The sequence below is a fragment of the Acanthochromis polyacanthus genome, chromosome 12 (genome assembly GCF_021347895.1).
Source record: "Acanthochromis polyacanthus isolate Apoly-LR-REF ecotype Palm Island chromosome 12, KAUST_Apoly_ChrSc, whole genome shotgun sequence".
NCBI classification, from domain to species: domain Eukaryota; kingdom Metazoa; phylum Chordata; class Actinopteri; family Pomacentridae; genus Acanthochromis; species Acanthochromis polyacanthus.
In genome coordinates, this window is record NC_067124.1 from 18,710,007 (window position 1) to 18,729,959 (window position 19,953).

General features: G+C 40.4%; 1 protein-coding gene and 1 long non-coding RNA gene across 2 annotated transcripts in view; both read left to right on the forward strand.

Annotated features, from left to right (window-relative positions):
- The window catches only part of si:ch73-22o12.1 (poliovirus receptor homolog), an 84,264-nt gene extending 66,705 nt beyond the window's left edge, over positions 1-17,559 (forward strand). The window contains exons 7-10 of the mRNA XM_022210863.2: positions 10,477-10,612; positions 10,764-10,821; positions 10,940-11,023; positions 15,991-17,559. Of these exons, the coding sequence (XP_022066555.2) occupies positions 10,477-10,612; positions 10,764-10,821; positions 10,940-11,023; positions 15,991-16,215 (503 nt within the window). The 3' untranslated portion in view covers positions 16,216-17,559. The remainder of the gene's footprint in view (positions 1-10,476; positions 10,613-10,763; positions 10,822-10,939; positions 11,024-15,990) is intronic.
- Positions 17,560-17,708: 149 nt separating this feature from the next.
- On the forward strand, positions 17,709-19,696 carry LOC127536590 (uncharacterized). The gene is made up of 4 exons (XR_007945650.1): positions 17,709-17,818; positions 17,932-18,007; positions 18,113-18,182; positions 19,630-19,696. It is a non-coding gene; the product is annotated as an uncharacterized LOC127536590 (long non-coding RNA).
- The last annotated feature ends 257 nt before the right edge of the window (positions 19,697-19,953 follow it).

Here is a 19,953-nt window from a genome sequence, read left to right on the forward strand (position 1 = left end):
TGGGGCCTATTACTGATATGGCACTCTCAGGACTGTGTGTGAGGCTCCTCTGGGCTGCTTATTTTGCGGTCAACAAAGTAGCAGGTACAAACGCGGTAAACAACACTTCAAAGAAAACCATTATTTCTGCAAAAAAAATACAGCAAATTCTGCACAGTGATTGTTTTATACCATCATGCTGAAAGCGTGGGACACATGCAACTTTTCATGTACCACACACACTTGTCTTCTTTGATTCCTCTTCCTCCTACACATCTTTAACATCTGCTTCTCCACCCTCCAGATTGAATCCTCGATTCTCTCAGTTCTCTCTGTTCTTTCCTGTGGGCTCTGCTCTCTCTTCCCTTCTTCTCCATCTCTGCCTCTTCCTCTGTGCATAGCTTCCTCTCTGGCAGTCTGTTTGGTAGGAGGGTGACATGAAGAACACTCTCATGTGAGTCGGCGTGAGCTGAAGTAGTGAGCGAACTCTCTCACTTTCGAGTGAGAAAATGGGCAGGAGCAAAGTCGTCGTCATTTATTTTCCTCTCATTATTATTGTTACATTTTTGCACAGCGGGCTGCTAAAGAGATTACAGTACATGGAGGCTATTACGGTGTAGTGTGGTGACTGAAGGGGATGCTACACTACCTAAGAGGATAGCAGAGTTTGAGGTTGTATGCGAGGCTGAATGGTGGGTAATGAGGTGGATTCCCTTCTAGCCAGAGGTTAGCAGTGGTTCGGAGGGCAGATAAACATACCAGCTGCTCCTGACTGCCTGGCCTCAAGGCCGCAGTGACACTGGTGGAGAAAGGGAGAGTGGTGTGAGGGGTTGGGGGAGGAAAGCAGAAAAAAACAGGCCAAGAAGATGGATAGAGAGCCTGAAGGCATTGTAAGGTAAAATAGGTGGCTGGATATTCTGAGACTGCAGCGTTTACTGTAAGTTGCAACAGTTTTTCCTGGGTCGCTAGGTTACCTTCTAGGGGTTTGTTTCTATTCCAGTTGCTGTCTACTTCCTCTTAACTTATAACATGTAAATGTCACCCAAGAAACCCAGTATCATGACGATAATTTCAGGCTTATATAGAAACGCATTTTCTTGTGGTTAGCATTTAACAATAATGTAGGAAACGTGGCGTAGCCATTTGAATTTCTCACTTCACTCTTAGAGGCGAAGTTATACTTTTGAAAAATATGCTTATTTGTTTTCTTGGAGAAAGTTTAAAGTTCAAACTGACTTTAAGTATGCCTGGTACGCTTGGAGCGATAGGGTTAGGATGCAATTAGCTTAGCTTAGCATAGGGAAGCTTTGAGAAATGCCTAGCCTGGTTCTCTCTTAGCATAAACAATCCTCCAACTACATTTCTGAAGTTCAGTGATTAGTATGTTATGTGTTTGATTATTCAGACCAAATCAATACAAATATAAACGTGACAGTGCGATTTTTTTTTTTTTAGGTTTCTCAGCCAAAGAAAAGGACATGTTGGGCAGACAAAAGTGGCAGCCTGTGACTTCCTCTTCAACTACTAACTGTTTTAGCATTTATTTTTTGCACAGATTAAACAATTAAGATTCATTATATTAAGTTTGGACATGTGTTCAGGCAACCCGGTCTCACGGGGATTCGTGAAACTGTCACGTAAGTTTTAGTTTCGGTTTCGTGCGCACCAACACGATTTCGTCATGTTTTTCGTGCCGCTCACCACGAAATGTTTTTCGCTGTGGTAATCACATCTGAAAGTGGTTTATACCGGCGGATTCATGACGATCTAAGCTGTCCATCGGCGTATACTGCTTGTGTGATTGCGTTTGCGGCCGCTGGCCGCCGGACATTCTTGAAATTCCTATGCAAATTGGTAAGTGTACCACCGGCTTATGGTTAGGTTATGGTTAGGATTATGGTTAGGGTTATGTTTAGGGACGATGTCATGCAAAATATAGCGTTGGATTCGCCGCGGTTTTACATTAAAAATATAATATACACATTCTTTTGAAATACGTTCTGAGTGGCACGAAAAGTCCGCCGTTTAAAATACATTGGTGTGCATTTCGTGGTGAGCGGCACGAAAAACATGACGAAATCGTGTTGGTGCGCACGAAGCCGAAACAAAAATTTACGTGACAGTTTCACGAATCCTCGTGAGATCGGGCTGGTTCAGGTATTTCTTCCTACATAGAGACACGATTACCTGCTGCCTCCATTCTTTAGGTCATAAGCTAATTGCCACCTTGCTCCAGTTCTGTATATACACTGCTTATGAAAAATATTTAACCCCACTCGGAAGTTTTCTCCATGTCATTGCTTTTCAACTTTACATCATGCTCAAATTAATTTGACTTTTTGACTAGAATTCACAGAAAAAAATTAAACCGAATCCTACAAAGCAATGCCAACTAATTAAAATGTAAAAGATGAAAAAGAAGTAATTGCATATGCATTCACCCCCGTTTGAGTGGCTTATTTAATTCAACACAGGTGCAGCCATTTGGTGCTGAAAGTCACACAGTTAGTGAAACAGAGATCACCTGAGTGCAGTGAATGTGTCTCAAGTGATTGTAGAGTAAAGACTGTTATATCTGAAAGGTCGAGTCACTGGTGAATCGGTACTACTGGCTTTAACTACACCATAAAGGTAAAAAACACACTCCAAGCACCTCGTAAAAGGGTTATTGAAAAGCACGAATCGGACGATGGTTAACGAGCATTTCCAAGTCAACAAATTATCCCCTGAAGTACATTAAAGTCTGTCCTTAAGAAATGGAAGTAATATGGCACATGCATTGATCTGCATTAGAGCAGACTGTCCTCAGAAACTGAGTGAGGGAGGCCACCAAGACTCGTCTGAAGGGTTACAAGCTTCAGCTACTAATGGAAGAAACTGCATACAACAACTGCTGACCAAAAAACCTTTAAGGGTCAAAGAGAAGGCCACTGATGAAAAACGCTCATATCAAATCTCAGGTAGAGTTCACTAAAAGGCCTGCAGGACACTCTGAAGTCACCTAGAAAAAGATTCTGATGAGACATAATTGAGCTTTTTGTCCATCAGACGAGACCCTACGTTTGGTGGAAACAAAGTAAGTGACAACATGATGATGTGGGGGCCTTCTTGGTAGAGGATCCTGAGAAGTTTGTAAAAATAGAGTGTAAAATGAACGCAGCAAAGTACATGGAGAACGATAACTCTGAAGAACATTTGTTTTCCAAAAAAGACAATGGACCGAAGCATAAGTCAAAACTAAACAGACCAACCTAAACCTAAAACAGCAAGGTTAATTTTCAAAGGTCGCTGGGTCAAAGACCAGATCTCAATGAACATTTGTGACTGTTCACTCACAATCCCTGTAGAACCTTGCAAGAGCTTTGCAAAGGAGGTCAGATCCAATGCTGTGATTGCTGCTAAAAGTGTATCTATGGACACTGTAACACACACACGTCACAAATGATCTACTGTTGTATTTTCAAAAGGTTTTAGCTCATCCTGAAGATTGAATTTTATGATTTGTTAAATCAGAAAACTCTCACTTCAGAGACCAGAGTTCTGTGTGGCCCAATAATTTCATATTATTGTTTGACTTTTGTTTTGTTTTTACTTCTGTTTTTACTCAGTTTACTTGCTGTTAGGTTTAACTGAAGGCCCGCAACTAGTCAGTTAGGTTAAGATAAAAGTTCAGATTGAAATTTTACCCCTTTACAAAACCCTTATTTTAAGGTTCAAAGGGTGATGGATGACAGCACACCTCCTGGCCTACTAGCATGTGAAAGAGGGTGCCAGACAATAATTATGAGTTTTGGTAACAACTCAGGATGGCATTTAATAGAGTTTGTTGGCATCCATATAGATGACAAAACAGTGTAGCACAGTTAATTTCAGTAAGTGTTTTGTGTGATTTTTCATATGTCACATCGCATCATGACACATACTATATTAATATTGGAAATACATTACTGTGTTGATAAAAAGCCTCTTTTATTTGATGATGATATAAAATTTTAAAAGCACTACTTTCATTTTGAGATAGTTGTGTAATGTATCATAATTACTTTAATGTGTTGGATTTTGAAAAACGCTCCTATGGATGTAATGTCAATCTAACCTCTGCTTTTAGAGGGTTCTCTCTTTCTCTTTCTGCATCTGGGTGGATGTTTGTCAGAGAGACAGAATAAAGGAGTAGCAAAGTGTTTGTTGTACAACAGATCATTCATGTCCTGAGTGAACGGCTACATTTGGCTAAATGCAGATCTGCTTTTTCCTGCTGGCTAAAGCTGACCACCTCGGTGCCAGTGCAAAGTGGACTGTAAATATTGACAGAAAGGCAGCAAGGGGGGAAACGGCGACCTTGTGAGAAGGAAAGGAAGAGAGGGACATGGAGGCATGGAGAGAGAGTGGGGAAGAGACGGATAGCGAGAGAAGGAGGGAGAGTTCCTGCTTTCTCCCAAGGCAAATGAGTGTGCTTTGATGCACTGTGGCAGGGAACACACTGTCTCCCCAGAGAGGCAGAGGGAGAGCGGCATCACTCATCCACAAATCATACACACTTTTCACATTAACCACCACTCATCTTTTTAAAATGTGAAAATGCACATGCATACGCAAGCGCTGTATGAGTGCTCGGTGTACGTCAGTGACATGAATGTAAGCCTTAAACAGCTGACATGATGCACAAGGTTGAGCTTTGGAATCGCGGTAGATTAGAAATAACAAGCAATATTTATTTTCCCAAACCAAAAAACCCTGGCAACAGCATCACACACACACATACACACAGAGAGAGAGAGAGAGCGCGCCTCCTCCGACCTATCCAGCTGGTTGTGTTGTTCGAACAAGCACAATCAATTTGATCTTGTTTTTTGCTAAAATGAATTGTAGCGGCATCACAAGTGCAGTCAATAGTAACTGACTGAGATTGTGAGTGTGATTGTGATAGTGGGTGTAGCAGGTCTTCAACCGCCGTAAAATTAATGTCAGAGGTAGCTGCAGCACTCAACGCTGAAGCACTTGTATTGATTGTGAATAATTGAAGTGTGTGTGAGTTCATTCATAGGTCTGTGTGCATTTGTTTAGCTCATGAAAGTGTCTTTTTTTTCTCTTCCCTCTACTCCTGTCCTCTTTGCACTCCATCTTCCCTGCTATATTTGCAGTTAATTATTGGGTCACTGTATCACCAGATGAAGGCACAGATCAATCTGAACAAACGCAACAATAGATGAATTGGGAGTGTGTTTTACCAAGTCAACCTCAGACTCTAAAGGCTAGCATTCCTCTTTTCTCTTAGTGAGCAATGAGATTACATGTACTGTTCTTTATCTTAATCTCTCTCAGAGGCCATCAATTCATTCGGTCCTAATCTCATCTCCAGGCACTCGGCTGTGACCATAGCAGGCTTGTGTTTTTCTTTGCCTGCTGGTAATGTAGCCGGTGTCTCAGCTGACTTCAAAAGACTTACATTTTAGTCTCATTACACTAAAACTTTGCATTAGGGGCAAACCGTTAGTGAGGCTTCTCTTCCCACCACCCATCTTTAAAACCAACAAAGAAAAAAAATCGCTAAAAAAAAGGGAATTCTTAATCAAAAAATGTTTTCTCCTTCAAAGACATTAATGGTGGTGGGGTGATCAAACGCTGCGGAGTTATATAATTAAATAGATATTTCTCACTTTGCTAAAAAGCGTACTGAAATGTGACTTGAAAGATCTGAGAGAGCGAGAGAGGAGAGGATGACACACAGTGAAAATTAATAAGCGGGACAGTTCCGCAACGTCACCATCGCATGGCTGAGGCTATCGCAAGCTGAGCCAGCAGGACGCTTTAGGCTTCGGATATTTTGGTCAACTGTCCCTTTTTCAAAAGTCAAGCTAAACCATGAAGAAGGAATTTGATCATCAGCCACAGTAGGATTGTTGTTTTAGTGACCAATGGCCTGCTAATCTCTCTTTGATCCTTTTCTTTTTGTCGATATATGTGGGACTCTGATTTTAAGGATTTTTAGTTGGCATGTGGTGCATAAAAACTTGCGTAGGTGTGTGTGTGCCTCTGTTACGCAGATTTGCTGAATAGGTCATAAAAACAGGCTTATCTCTACTCGTTAGGCACAGGAGATAAGAGATGCCGAGGGAAGACGCTGCAGATTTGCGCTGTCGTATTACGGGGCCAAACAAGCGAATCCCAAATTGTCGGCGATGGAGCGGGATGGCAGGGAAGAGGGGATGATGGGGTGAGGGGATGGATAGGAGAGAATAGGCATAGATAAATACAGCGAAAGCCTAACCCTGTTGCGGGGAAGTTGAGGATAGGAGAGCATGTTAACCTTAATCCCTTCAGGGAGAGGCGTAAACACACACACAGAGAGAACAGGGGATTGAGTGGAAATGAGAGGAATAGGAGATCTTTGTCTTCCAGCTCTCTCCTTCATCCCCTCAGTGTGTGATCAGCCAGTTGCAGGCAGCACCCGGGAAATCCCTCCCTACTTATCTGAAGCCAGCTTCTTAATCACAGCCTTCATCTCACTTGGCTCTTCCTGCTGCCTCACCCTCTTTTCCCTCTTTTGATTCCTCTCTTCTCACCTCCTCTCTCTCCTCAATGTCATTCTCCCGACTCCTGTGCTCGGGCTGCCGTCTCTCCTCGAGTCATCTCCGTGAATCCTCTTTCCTTGCGCTTTCTCATTTCACTTCTCCTGTCAGTGACTCACATGCACCAAGTTTTTTAACTAGTTTTTTTTTTTTTAATTCAAAGTATTTTGAAATGGAAATGAGGCAAATTGAGGTAAATGTGGAAACTCTCGCCGCTCTGGCTGTAGGGCTGCAGCTGGGATTTATCCATGCATCATAAGGCTCAGGAGATCCTGGCGATATTTTAGACTTGCTGAAGTAGGTCTGCAGCAATTTCAGGCAGTTTCAGCCAACCGTCCAGGTTCACCTCCTCTTCCTTCGCTCCCCTTCCTCCCCTTCCTCTCCTGTGCCCCGTGGGAGAGGGCCAGTCCATGGATGACTGCCAGGCAGACAAGAGTGAGCAATGGAGGGCTCTCACATAGGAGGAGATAAATGTCCGTCTGACTGGTTCCTCTACTGATCAGCTCAGTAGAATAGAGTTGACTTTTGATAGTCTTCTCATTCGCTAGTGGAAGTGTCTTTGTAAGTGCATGTGATATTTGTCTAGACAGGAAAAGCCGGAGAGCAAAGGGCACGCTGCAGACCAGTGTGATACGACTGCAACACAGGATGGCAGCTGTTTAAACGTCCTGCTGTCCAAAACATATTGTTTCCTTGTCTGGAAAAAAAAACCTAAAAATTCAGCAAAAAAATCCCCCAAATTTCTGAAAATTTGCAAAACCTTCAGGAAAAAAATTCAAGCAATTACTTAAAAATTTCCCCTAAAAGTTTTGTTTAAAAAAAATCCCCCAAAATTTGGCAAGAAAACATTTTTGAAAATGAGAAAAAAATCTTCCAAAAAAAAATCCCCAAAATATCTAAAGTGATTATATATAAATCAGTAAAACTTCTAATATTTTCTTTAAGAACATTCATAAAAAAAAAATCTATCAAAATCTATCAAATTTTGCTGGATTTTTTTAATGAATGTTCTAGGGAAACATTTTTAACATTCTTTTTTCCCACCAAAAAATGTTCAGAGACGTCTCAAAAATGTTGAAAATGTGGACACTAGAAGTTTCACTGTGAAAATATATATCCTTTTCCACATTTTCAAACTTTAAAACGGGTCAATTTTGACGCGCAGGACCAACCGAGGGTTAATACAATGCTTTGTGGTTATATATCAGTGTGTATACAGTATGTGGTATTTATGTTTGTACGTGTTTGTCTGGCTGCATGTCCTTGGCAAAGAGCTGCATAGATACATTATGCACACACACACACACACACACACACACACACACACACACTCTTTCTCTGCCTCTCTGTTGGGGATATTTCATTAGCACAAGACATGGCTGGTATCCAGGGCCAACAAACAGAGGGCACGCTCCTGAGCCAAGGCATTCACACTCCAGCATCACACCTCGGTCCTGAAGACTGGCCCCTTTTCCCACAGCTTTCTCATCTCTATCAGAAATTATCTACAAGGAAAGAGCGGCTTTCTGCTTGAAACCTGCTGAGTGAAGATGACATTGGTTGGATAATGACACCAATGAGATATGGCAAAGCAAAAATGAGACGAATCATAGAATTAAAAACAAAACAAAACAGAACACACAAAAATGAGGTGGGCGGTCTGATGATAAAGATGGTTGTGGAATGAGGAAGCAGTAACACAAAAACACTTGGGAGATATGGCAGGTATCAGGTTTCAAATCAGAGTGCCTCACGGCCAGTCAGTGTTTCAGTGTTAAAGAGACACAGCACCACCATGTGGCCGCTGGCTTACACTGCATTAAAGTACCATAACGGTTGTACTAGCTGAAAATCTGATAAAACCTGAATGCTTTCCGGTGTGTCACATCTATATCTATGCCTTGTGTATTGTAATTACATTTTTTTTTTATTTTTGTGTGTAAATCCTCACTCCATTCCCAATAAATGACTAATAATACAAAAAAGGGAATGCAGAGATGCAACAATAAAATGCTCTCCAACCTTCTTCTTCTTTCTTCCTTGCGAAAAAATCCAACTAATTGTTCATTGTTAATTTTAGAGTTAATAGTTTCTGTACTTTTAAGAACAAAAGTCTGTGTTCCAATGGTGAGCTGAAACAAAAGGATGTGTTCAAAGTTTCTACTCATATTTTTTTTCATGAATGTTGCATGAATAATGAGTTTTAATTTCCTGCAGCCCAGCCTGAGTATCCACTCCAACTGAATCACTGCTTGTCCTCATCTCCTTATTACTGATGATCACTGGGACATTTCTGCATGTGAGAAATAATGGATATTATTTCAGCAGATATTCAAAGCAGTCTATTGTTAGCAGGGAATTGAAATTGGACGACTAACAACATTCAATCATGACCCTTCCAATTACTAAGACCAGGGTTTGTTCTCATCAACTGAGCTTCAGATCCTCTCTGCCCTTTACCTCCCCCTCATTAGCATAATCCCCTGGGAATATGGGGATAATGAGCCGGGCTGCACCTTCAATAAACACACATGGTGTGTGTGTGTGTCATGGTTCGTGTTCAGTGTGGTCATGGTTCATTAGTGGAACCTCTGTATGATTCCTCTGGTTCATCTTAATCACCCGTGTGACTCAATACTCTAATCAAGGAATCTTCTGTACTTCACTCACACAGTGTGTAGTCACACACTCACATCTAAACTCATCTTCATTGCTCATTCTCTTCTTTCACCTTATTTAGGCACTCTGACTGATGAGGCTGACTGTGGGGAATAACTTCAGGAATGTCACGACTACATGACTTTAAATTAGAATTTATGCCTTGGTGGCATTTAATAAAAAACTAAAAAATGATGAAGTTCTGTGTCGCACAAATATGTAGTTTTCCTTAGCATTTCTTGAGCTGAGCAATGAGCTGCATTGTCACCCTGAGAAACACGGATACCTCATAATTAAATTAAATTAGATTCAAGGTTCACGTACTTTGCTATTCTCAAAGCTTTCAGCTGCATTCCTCAGATGCCAGACAACCAGTGAAGACTCAATGCCCCCAGGAAAATAAATATTACAGCACCAGTAAAATGTGAAAATTGGTGATTTTTCATTTTGTTTATGTCCATGTAATAAGACAAAAAGAGCACGTATCTTCCAGCTCGGTTGTTCGTCCTTACAGTTCAACCCGTCAGCTGATATTGGTGATAAACGGTTGTAAATTACTGTAGAGTCATAGATAACATTTCATGATGTGACGCTGCTGTAGTAAACATTTAGCTAAGTTCGGTAGGGAAAGGTCATATTTGGGGTTAAACTAATGTCACCTGGCTTCCTCCTTTACTGCCATTCTAGATTCTTATGACAGATGTGCCAAACATGTAGAGGGCATTGATAATTGGACATGAACATATGTTGGTATGGCTTGTTCAAATGTGCAAATCATGAAAAACTGTTCAACACTCGGACACAGCTGTGAGTTGGAATAAGGTGTTTGCACTAATGGCATGAGCAGTCTCAAGGAAAAAAAACACGCTTAACAGAGAGTTACAGGTGATTGTAGGGTGGATTTGTGTTTCCTTTAGACCGAGCCAAGCTAGCTGTTTCCCCTATTTCTCAACTAACAAGTTGCTTGCTGTAATTTTAGATTTATCTCACAAAAACTGAAATTGTATACATCTGCTCATCTTACTTTAGTTTAATCAACGCTAAGCCACAAAGTTATTCCTTTTAACTGCTTTGCTAATGTGAAATGTCTGTCCTGCTCTTAAAAGTCAATAAAATATAACAATCTGAATCACTGCTAACATCATACTGATATATACATATATATGATAGTGTCAATGCCAAGAAGCTCCAAGTAGACATGGCTTTATTTTTTCACTGATGTGTGACGTCTTGTCTAATGGTATTTTCTATCTTATTCTTATTTTTCCAGACACTCGTCTCCCAGAAAAAGGTCCCACTACAGGAAGCATCATAGGAGCCATCATTGGGGTCATTCTTCTGTTGGCCATCATTGGAACAGCCATAGCCATGTACCGCAAACACAAAAAGAACAAACTGAATGGAGAGTGAGTATCTGTGTGACTGGCTTGAATGTGTGTGTGTGTGGTTTTTTTAGGTGTTTGTTGTGTGTTATTTGCAAATTGGTCAGTTAGATAAAATGCCACACAGCGTGTCTCGAGCATGACAGTCCTGTATTTCTGTGTTTTTGTGTTTTAGTGGTCCACCCAAATACAAGCCCCCTCCTCCTCAGAAAACCACGAGCAACGCTAACAACGTGAGTCACCATCAGGAAATGTTTGTAAGGACAAGAATACAACTTTAAGGATACTGGCATACATCAAAGTTTTTTCAGATGTGATTTGATCTCTTGAAATGTACGGATTGATGTGCAGGTTAACTCAAGTCATGTCCCAGTGGCTGAGAACAGGAATCTGCTGAACCAGTACCGTTCTACCCAGAGTGAAGAGCCGGTCACGGTAAGGACTCAGGCTGGTTCCATTTGGGAGGGGGACATACAACCCAATCACTGCAACTCAAATGTACAGTGCTGTCAAAAAGTATTTGACCATATTGCACATTTGTCACACTTAAATGTTTCAGATTATCAAAGATAACCTAAGAAAACACAAAATGCAGTTTTACAATGCTGAGTTCATTTATTGAAGGAAAACTACTGTCCAGCTCATCTTGCCCTATGTGATAAAGTAATTACCCGGTAGTTACTATATATCACATGACCAAAGCTAGTCCACAACTGGATTCAGTTTCTGCAGCCACACCCATGATTACTGCCAGACTTGCTGAATATAAGCATCACCTAAAAAGAACCTGTCCATTGTGAAGTAGGCTAAGAAGTCTCAAAAAGCAGCACGATGCCACGTTCTAAAGAGATTCAGAAACGGATGTGAAACAAAGTCATTGACATTAATCTGTCTGATAAGGGTCACAAAGCCATTACTAAGGCGCTGGGACTCCAGTGAACCACAGTGAGAGACATTATCCACAAGTGGTGAACTTTCCCAGGAGTGGCCGGCCAACCTAAATTTCTCCAAGGACGCGTTAACATCTCATCCAGAAGGTCACAAAAGAACTCCGATGAGCATCAAAAGAATTGCTGGTCTCACTGGCCTCAGTGAAGGTCAGTGTACATGATTCCAGAATAAGGAAGACTCTGGGCTAAAATTGCATCCATGGTAGAGTTGCATGGTGTAAATCAATCCTGATCACAAAGAACAGAAAGTCTTGTCAGGCATTTGCCCAAAAAAGTATCGAGGTGAGCCCCAAGACTTCTGGGATACCGTCCTGTGGACTGATGAAACCTTTTGGAAGACATGGATCCACTACATCAGGAGTGAAGCTAATACAGCATTTCACAAGAAGAACATGATACCAACAATGAAACATGTTATAATGGCGGTAGCGTGATGGTTTGAGGACCTGAACAACTTGTCATACACCCCCTGTCAGGCCACTTTCTCATTCAAATAAAGTAGAACCTGTCCTACAACTTTTGACAGGGGGTGTATCTACCAAATTTTGTACACATATGCAGCACATCAGGCTGAACAAAAAAGTCAGTGACAGCCACATCCCAAACCCAACAGGAAGTGAGCTATTTTGCGTTGAATGTCAGATTTTGCCCATTTTTCATTTTTTTCTAGAGCAAACTCCTCCTTGGGGGAAACTGCAATTCACCTCAAATTCAGCCAGTACATACAGGAGGCCTTAATGATCCAAAGTTATTAAAATCTTTTTCCAAAGTCAAAGGGCGTGTCCGTGGCGACCTGTGGAATTTTGATCCTTCGCCATGAAATTTCAAATGCTGTGTAAATGCCCTGAACATGCTCCAATCTGCCTGAAACTTTACATGTATGATCAGAGTCCTGCCCTGATCACATCCATGTGATGAAATACACCCCCCGTCAAAAGTTGTAGGACAGGCTCTACTTTATTTGAATGAGACACTGTCCTAAAACTTTTGACAGGGGGTGTAGTTGATGAAGCCATGAATTCTGCTCGCTATCAGAAAATCCTCCTGGAGAATATCCACCATCAGTTCATGACCTAAAGCTCAAGCACAAATAGGTTATGCAGCATGAAAATGACCCAAAGCACACAAGCAAGTCCATGTCAGAATATCTCAGAAAGAACAACATTATGATTTTGTCGTGGACAAGTCAAGGTCTGGACTTGAATCCAACAGAGATGCTGTGAAAAGACCTAAAAAGGACAGTTCATGCTCGAAAATCCTCTAATGTGGCCAAATTAAAACTATTCTGCAGAGAAGAGTGGACCAGAATTCCTCCATGGCAATTTAAAAGACTGATCACAAGCTGTCATAAATGTTTAACTACAGTTGTTGCTGCCAAGGGTGGCCCAACCAGTTATTAGGTTCAATTACCTTTTCTTAGGGATGATATAGGTTTTCAAGTTTTCTTCACTAAACCATACTTTTAAAAACTGCATTTTGTGTTAGTTATCTATGTATAATATCCCATAAATATAAATAATAGTTTGATGATCTGGAACATTTAAGTGTGAGAAATCTGCAAAAAGAGAAGAATTTGGGAGAAGGCAAATCATTTATCAAAGCACCTTATATTCCTTATACAAAGGATGGAAGATACACTCACTGGCTACTTTATTAGGTGTACCTACGAAATCTATTGCAGCTCTGCTTTAAATTTTACTTCAATAAATCTTACACATTTTCAATTGCTAACTTTGTAAATTAGGTGATAATTTTGGTTTCTTTTCAGTGGGTGGTGGTAATATTTTGTTAGCCCCATAAATATGCAGTACACGTCCAGAGCAAATATGAGGAGCACTTCTGAATATAACGCAGTCTAGTACACTACCACCACCACCCACTGTGACGTTAATAACAAACCACAATCATCTTTGTTGTGAGCCATAAAGTACTGGACTTGATTTTAAATAATTGTGAGGAATGTCGTATCATTGCACCTTTGGAGAACTATGAAAAATACAAAGACAGTTTATACCATAGCGGTCTTGAGTTTCCAGTGAGTCCTACACTCTTAATTTTCTATGATGGAATGATTCGCTAACATGCATCTTTGTTACAAAAGCAACCATGCATTTGGGTTCTTTCAGACATTCATTGCAGGTGTTCTGGAAGTATGACGAAACCTACTGGGTCCAAAATAATCAGCAATTCTATTATTCAGTTAAATGTCCTTTGGCCATTTTCGCCTCAGTTAGGCTCCTTTGGTAGCTATCCACAAGCTTCTGGTTGTACCTTTTAACACTCCTCTTGATAGACTTGCTGCACTTCAGCTAAACTTGTTGGCTTTCTGACACCAACTTGTTTCTTCAGCACATTCCACAGGTTCTTGATGGGTTCAAGTCAGTACTTTGGGGAAACCAGTTTAAAACCTAAATTCTAGCCTGATTTAGTAATTTCTTTAGCATTTTTGCTGTGCGTTTTGGGTCATTGTCTTACTGGAACACACAACTGCATCCAAAACCCAAACCCTCTGACTGATGATTTAAGGTTGTCCTAAAAAATGTGGAGGTAAGACTCCTTCTTCATTACTCCACTGACTTTGTGTAAAGCACCAGTTCCACTAGCAACAAAACAGCCCTAGAGCAGAATACTACCACCATAATATAATACTGACGGTAGGTTTGGTGTTGCTGGGGTTAAAGGCCTCACTCTTTAAACATATTACTGGTCAATGTAGCTCAAAATATTTCTTTCTTCCATGGCAGCCTCTCAGCCTATGACAATGAAAAACCTCACTGTGGACACTGACACCTGTGTTCCAGCAGCTTCTAATTCATTGCAGACCTGTGTTTTAGTGATTCTCGGTTTACTCTTGACCATCCTGTTCAACTGTCTCTTAGCTCCAGGTGATATCTTGCGTTTCCTTCCTGATCGTGGCAGTGACACAACCGTGCCATGCCATGCTCAGGCATCTTTGAAATGACTCAAAGTGACTTTTCTGACTTGTTTAAGTCAATAATTTGTTTCTTCAGATCTGTACTCAACATTTTAGACTAAACTAATAAGTATATCAAATGGGCCCTGTTTAAATTTGCTCTGAGAAGTCAGCAGCTGTAAGAAAGTAAGAGGTCATGCCACTAAGAAAATTTGCTCAACACAGCTTTCTACATCATCAAAACTGATAGTTTGAGTTGCAGTATGTATACGGGTCATTCCAGAAATGCAGGACATTTGGGATTCAAAATTTTTGAAAAATAGACCTTTTACAATTTTGTGCTCCATATTCATCAATAATAGGTAATAAGATACCAAATGTGTCAATGTTACAACTTTTATTATTATCATTGTTATATTAATGTTTAATATTATTGTTGTTTGCTAACCCTACTCTAATCACAGTAACAAGGTTGCTAATCCATGCTAATGTTAGCTTTTTCTCAGGAGTAGAAGCTAGATATTTAGCTAGCTGTTTACTGCTGACCGAGAGGACAAACTGACTGATTTAAAACAGGAAAGAATGAAGTAAAAAAAAAAAAATTCTTATCTTGATAATATGAGGTAGAGTGAGACATTCAATCAAGGCAATGTTATGAAAATATGAAAAACAGGAGAGAGGACATATCCTTGCTCTACCCATTCTTTTAGAAAACTGTTTGATGATGTTCGTTCCAGCATTTCATGTAATTCACGGTTTTCTTCTTCAGCTAAAAACAATATGCTAACCAGTTTGTTGTGGGACAGACATTCCATGCTTAATAATTATTTAAAATACTATGTTTTTTTTATACCACAATTACAGGAGACAGCAGTGAAAAACAGATACCAAAAAGGAGGTTCAGGCTTCATTTTAACTGTTTTATTTGAGATTTAATTTGGTCATCAGTGGAGTGGGACAAGAGAAAAATGGCTTTTTAGGGGAACTCCAGACTTACATGGCATTTTAAAAACATTCTTTTCTCAGTTTTTTTTTTTTTTTGAATTGATCTCAGGACAAGTAAATGTACACAACAGCTGCATGTTTTAGTATTTTGTACATGGATTATTTGAAATTTGATGTGTCGAACGTAAAATGTCCTCCAATTGTGGAATGACTTGTATATTTTAGCTCCAGCAGATTTTTTTCATATTTCCAGAAGACCTATATAGAATCTATGAAAGAACCAAAGTGCATGATTGTTTTTGCAACAAGATCATTCCATCACTGAAGAATAAGAGTTGTTGGAGTCATTTAGAAACTCAGGACTGCTATTATTTACACGGTCTTTCCAAGTGTACGTAAACTTTTGTTCACGACTGTAAATAATCTTACTTAATCTTTAAATGTGGACATACTGTAAACCTACCCTGTCATGTGAAGGAAGTGATATACACTTTATCCATTACTCAAACAAGGAGGCATGGAGTATTTTATTACAGACTGAAATGTGTACATTTAGGCAGTATGATGTCATGTTTACCTGTGGTTGTTGGCAGGACCTGGACACCTACCATGAAGATGATAATGATGATGATGATGGTGGTGGTGGTGCAGAGAGGAGAGAGCATTATTACTCTGCTGCCCCCTCTGGCTGGGATGATCCAGGAAACAATGAAGTCCCGCCTCCTTACATGCGCACAGACAGTGACCCGCACGACTATCACCCAGGCCCCAATGTCAACCGTGGTGACAGCTTTGTGTCACCCGCCATGTTTGTGTGAGGCATGTCAGAGGTCACAGATATGTGTGCAGACGAATGAATGAATGTTGATTTCTGCTCAGCTAAAACAGGCAATAATTTAGCCCCTGTTACAGAATGTGATCATTTAATGCTTAGTAGTGAGTTTTCAAGATATCGATCTTTGCCATGAAATAATCAGGTTCAGTTGTGAGTCGGTCTTTTAAGAGTTTGACCTGTTTTTAAATGCTGATCAGCTTGAGCCAGCACGATACAAAAGGTTGCTAATGACTGTAGCATACAGCTACAAGAATGTAATATAAATATTATTCTTAAACTGTAGATAAATCAGATGTGATGTTTGAAATGCCATACACTGTTGAATATTGCAAAATATTCAGGATATGATCACTGCTAGGTTGCAAGTGCATTAGACAGATGTTGACATTGAATTGATTTGCATTAATGGATGCTGGCTTGTCGTACATGCTGTGGTTATTGACCTGGGTTGGTTAAAAGAAGCACAATTTATGGATACCACATGTTACCTCTGTGTAATCTCATGTTGTTACGTTCCAAGCCCAGCTAGCCATGAAGTCAGTGTACAATAGGCACCCTGTGGAGAAGCCGTTAGCTGAGGTTAATCAGGTGGCATCGAGATGAGACCCACAGACTGTGATGCCACTACAGTTTAAATTGCAGTCAGTGAGGTTTTTGGTTAGTTACTTTTATTGCTTTTGCGTGTGGCCTTTGTTGTTCCTGTGAAAATTTAATGCCACTCTTCTCCAGTGGAAGGAAACTCAACAAAAGAGCAAGTGAATAATTGAACCTTTTCTGTTTTTATGTATATGTTCTCTGTCTTGACTATTTTTAAATCCATCCATCCTTAAAGCCATTGTGAAACAACACTATAACTGTAATACAGTGCTGTGTTTTGAGGGATATCTGTTACTTTAAAAATGTTTGTATCTATTTTTTGTTATTCATTTTGTCTACTAGCGTGCTCAGATGGATTAGGCTAAATCTGGATTACATCCATCTGTTGCAATTCATTTCTGTTGTAGAGGATTAAATAGTTCTTTATAGAATTCAAATCAAGGTTGTCACAGAGCCTGCGAGTATACTGATGTGTTCATCCATTATCCGGGTCAAGGGTTACAGTTACTGAACAGACACTACCTGTACTTAGATTTTTTTCTACTCCATCATGATCATGAATGTCTTTTTCTGTGTTTGTGCCAACCAGGTTTTTTATTTTATTTAACTGACTTCTATGGAAAAATGGTCTACTTTCTGGAATCAAGAGGGTTTTAATCTGTTTTATACAAAATAATTGTATTTTCAAAGTCACTGTGACAGTTGTTGATTCAATAAACATTCAAAATCATTTCAGTTTGTGATGCTCCTCTTCATTGCAACAGCTGGCGTTTTTCTCAAATTGTTATTCCACCATTTCACCATATGGGAGCAGTGTGGTCTGAAAATGCACAAGTGTTTAGCACAGGACCTACAGCCGTGACTGCCACCTGCAAATGTCTAACACAGAAAGCACAGAGCGGTTACAGGGGAGTGCTTTCGCTATGAGTGAATATTGTCACTTTGTACCATTTATCAGTAAATGACAGTGGAACTGACTAATGTTACAGGTACAGTACAGTGCTAACAGGACTGCTGTGGTCTTCAGCACACCCGAGATGTTGGCAGACACTTGTTCTGTGCTTTCCGTCCTCTTGTCTGACTCATCTTGTTCTATCTTAAGCTCTACTAGCACAAGAAGAGGACCGCTCTCAGCATGATTCATTCCCAGCACTGTAACTACACCGAATAAGCTAAATGTGCATATATTTAGTATCTTACAGATGCAGAATATAATGATTACAAATCATTTCTCTGCACTCCTGACTTGCGTGCATAACCCATTTGTATTTTGCACCTTACAGGTATGGTGTGTAGCGGTGTCCTGAATGAGGCAGAGTTGATGCAGATTAGCCTTTGGTGCTGCAGATGAAGGTGAGGCCTGACTAGCAGCACACCATGACTCTGCAGTCTGTTCACTGCCTCCATTCTGATCACATAGATACATGGGGATTGTAAGAAACACTGAATGTGAAATGGGTTAATGCTGACAGAATATATTTCGCAACTGAAGGCTGTTCAAGGCCTAACACCAAGGTCAGCTCACTCTGCAGATGCACTGAAATCTCACAATGCTCCAATTAACTTCGAATTTCCTTCTTTGTTTACTACGGTTAAACATTACTTCTGTTGACATGATTTTCTGTTTTGTATTCTTTCTCATTTAACCCTGCCCTGACTTTGCAATATGCATTAGGTGGCCTTCTATTTAAAGCATCTGAGTCAATAAATAAATATGATCTAGGAGTCAAGCAGGAGTTGCAACTCTCTCTAATAGCGCTTTGTGTGGTGATTAAATTAGTATGGTGGAAATGCATAGTCTGTACATGTAGAAATCCAAAAAATTGTATTTTTTGAGGGTAAAAGCGTCAAATACTGCAAAAACGAGCAAGGAAATAGTGCGGTTTTAAACTAGCACTGATCTGTGCTGCTGCAGCATTATGGGATTAGCAGACTTTGTGAATTGGCATCCAGGTAATGAGTGAGGGAGAAGGCAGAGAATAAACCTCTCATGCCTTCAATGCTACAAAGCCGGTTAAAAATAGAGGCAGAAGAGAGGGATTGGGAGAATCAGGGTGGACAGAAAAGATACGGGTAGAAGGAAACGACAGATATGACTCCCAGCAAAGTAGGTGAGGAGAGATTTAGCAGGTGACCTTGGGCAGCCAGTTGAACCAATGAATGGCAACATGTTAAATACTGGATCACGCAAATACAGTGATCCTGGGTGCTCTTTTTAAGCCTCCAGCAACCTGACCTAATGGACAAACTCTGTACAGGCTCATCATGTGTATGACAATGATGAGCATGTTTGGCTGTATGCTGATGACTTGGTTGGTGAGTAAATGCACACGCACTTACAAACATAGGCCTGACGAGGATTAGAACACCTTTAATGACCTTGGATAGCTATTTTGAGGGCTGGAAATAAGTGCAGATTGAAGCTAGAAGTAATATTTAAGCAGTAAAAAAAAAAAATCAGATCCATGTTCTCTCTGAACAGAATAAAAACATTTGGTTAAAGTAAATGTGAATGTTCAGCCGTCTGTAAAAGGGTGGAATGAACACGACCCATGGATACATCGTGTGTGTGTCTATAGGTTTTTAGCTAAAAGAATAAAGGTGATGTAAAGCAACTTGTTCAGGTACATTAGAATAAGAGTTTTCTAGATTGCGTCCTTGTCTTTCAATAGATTTTCCCAAAAGTATCTGGAGATTTACAACTCCTCACCTGTTCTCATTTCTCTTTGTCTCTCTTTTAATTTTTTCCCCCCATTTACCAACCTTCACCTCTCAATGGGGCTAACTCTGTAAACATCAGGCCAGAAGGACATGCTGTGCGAGAGGAGAGGGTGAGGACGAGGGAGGCGCTAACCCTGGACACATGGTGAGTGACACTGTTAAGACACCCATGAAAACGGGAAGGCATGTGAGTGTGGAGAGGAATGGAAAGTGGGGGAAACTGATAGAGCGGGTGAAGTAGATAAGCGCCGCAGACTGTGGAAGAGAGAGAGAGAGAGAAGCTTTGGGGATTAAAGAGAAGCTGAAGGTGGAGGGCAGACAAGGCCAGTGGGAGAGGCCTGGTTCAAATCAGACTGGTTCAAATTTGCTCAACTAACTTTCCAATATTCTCCCTCTAAAACTC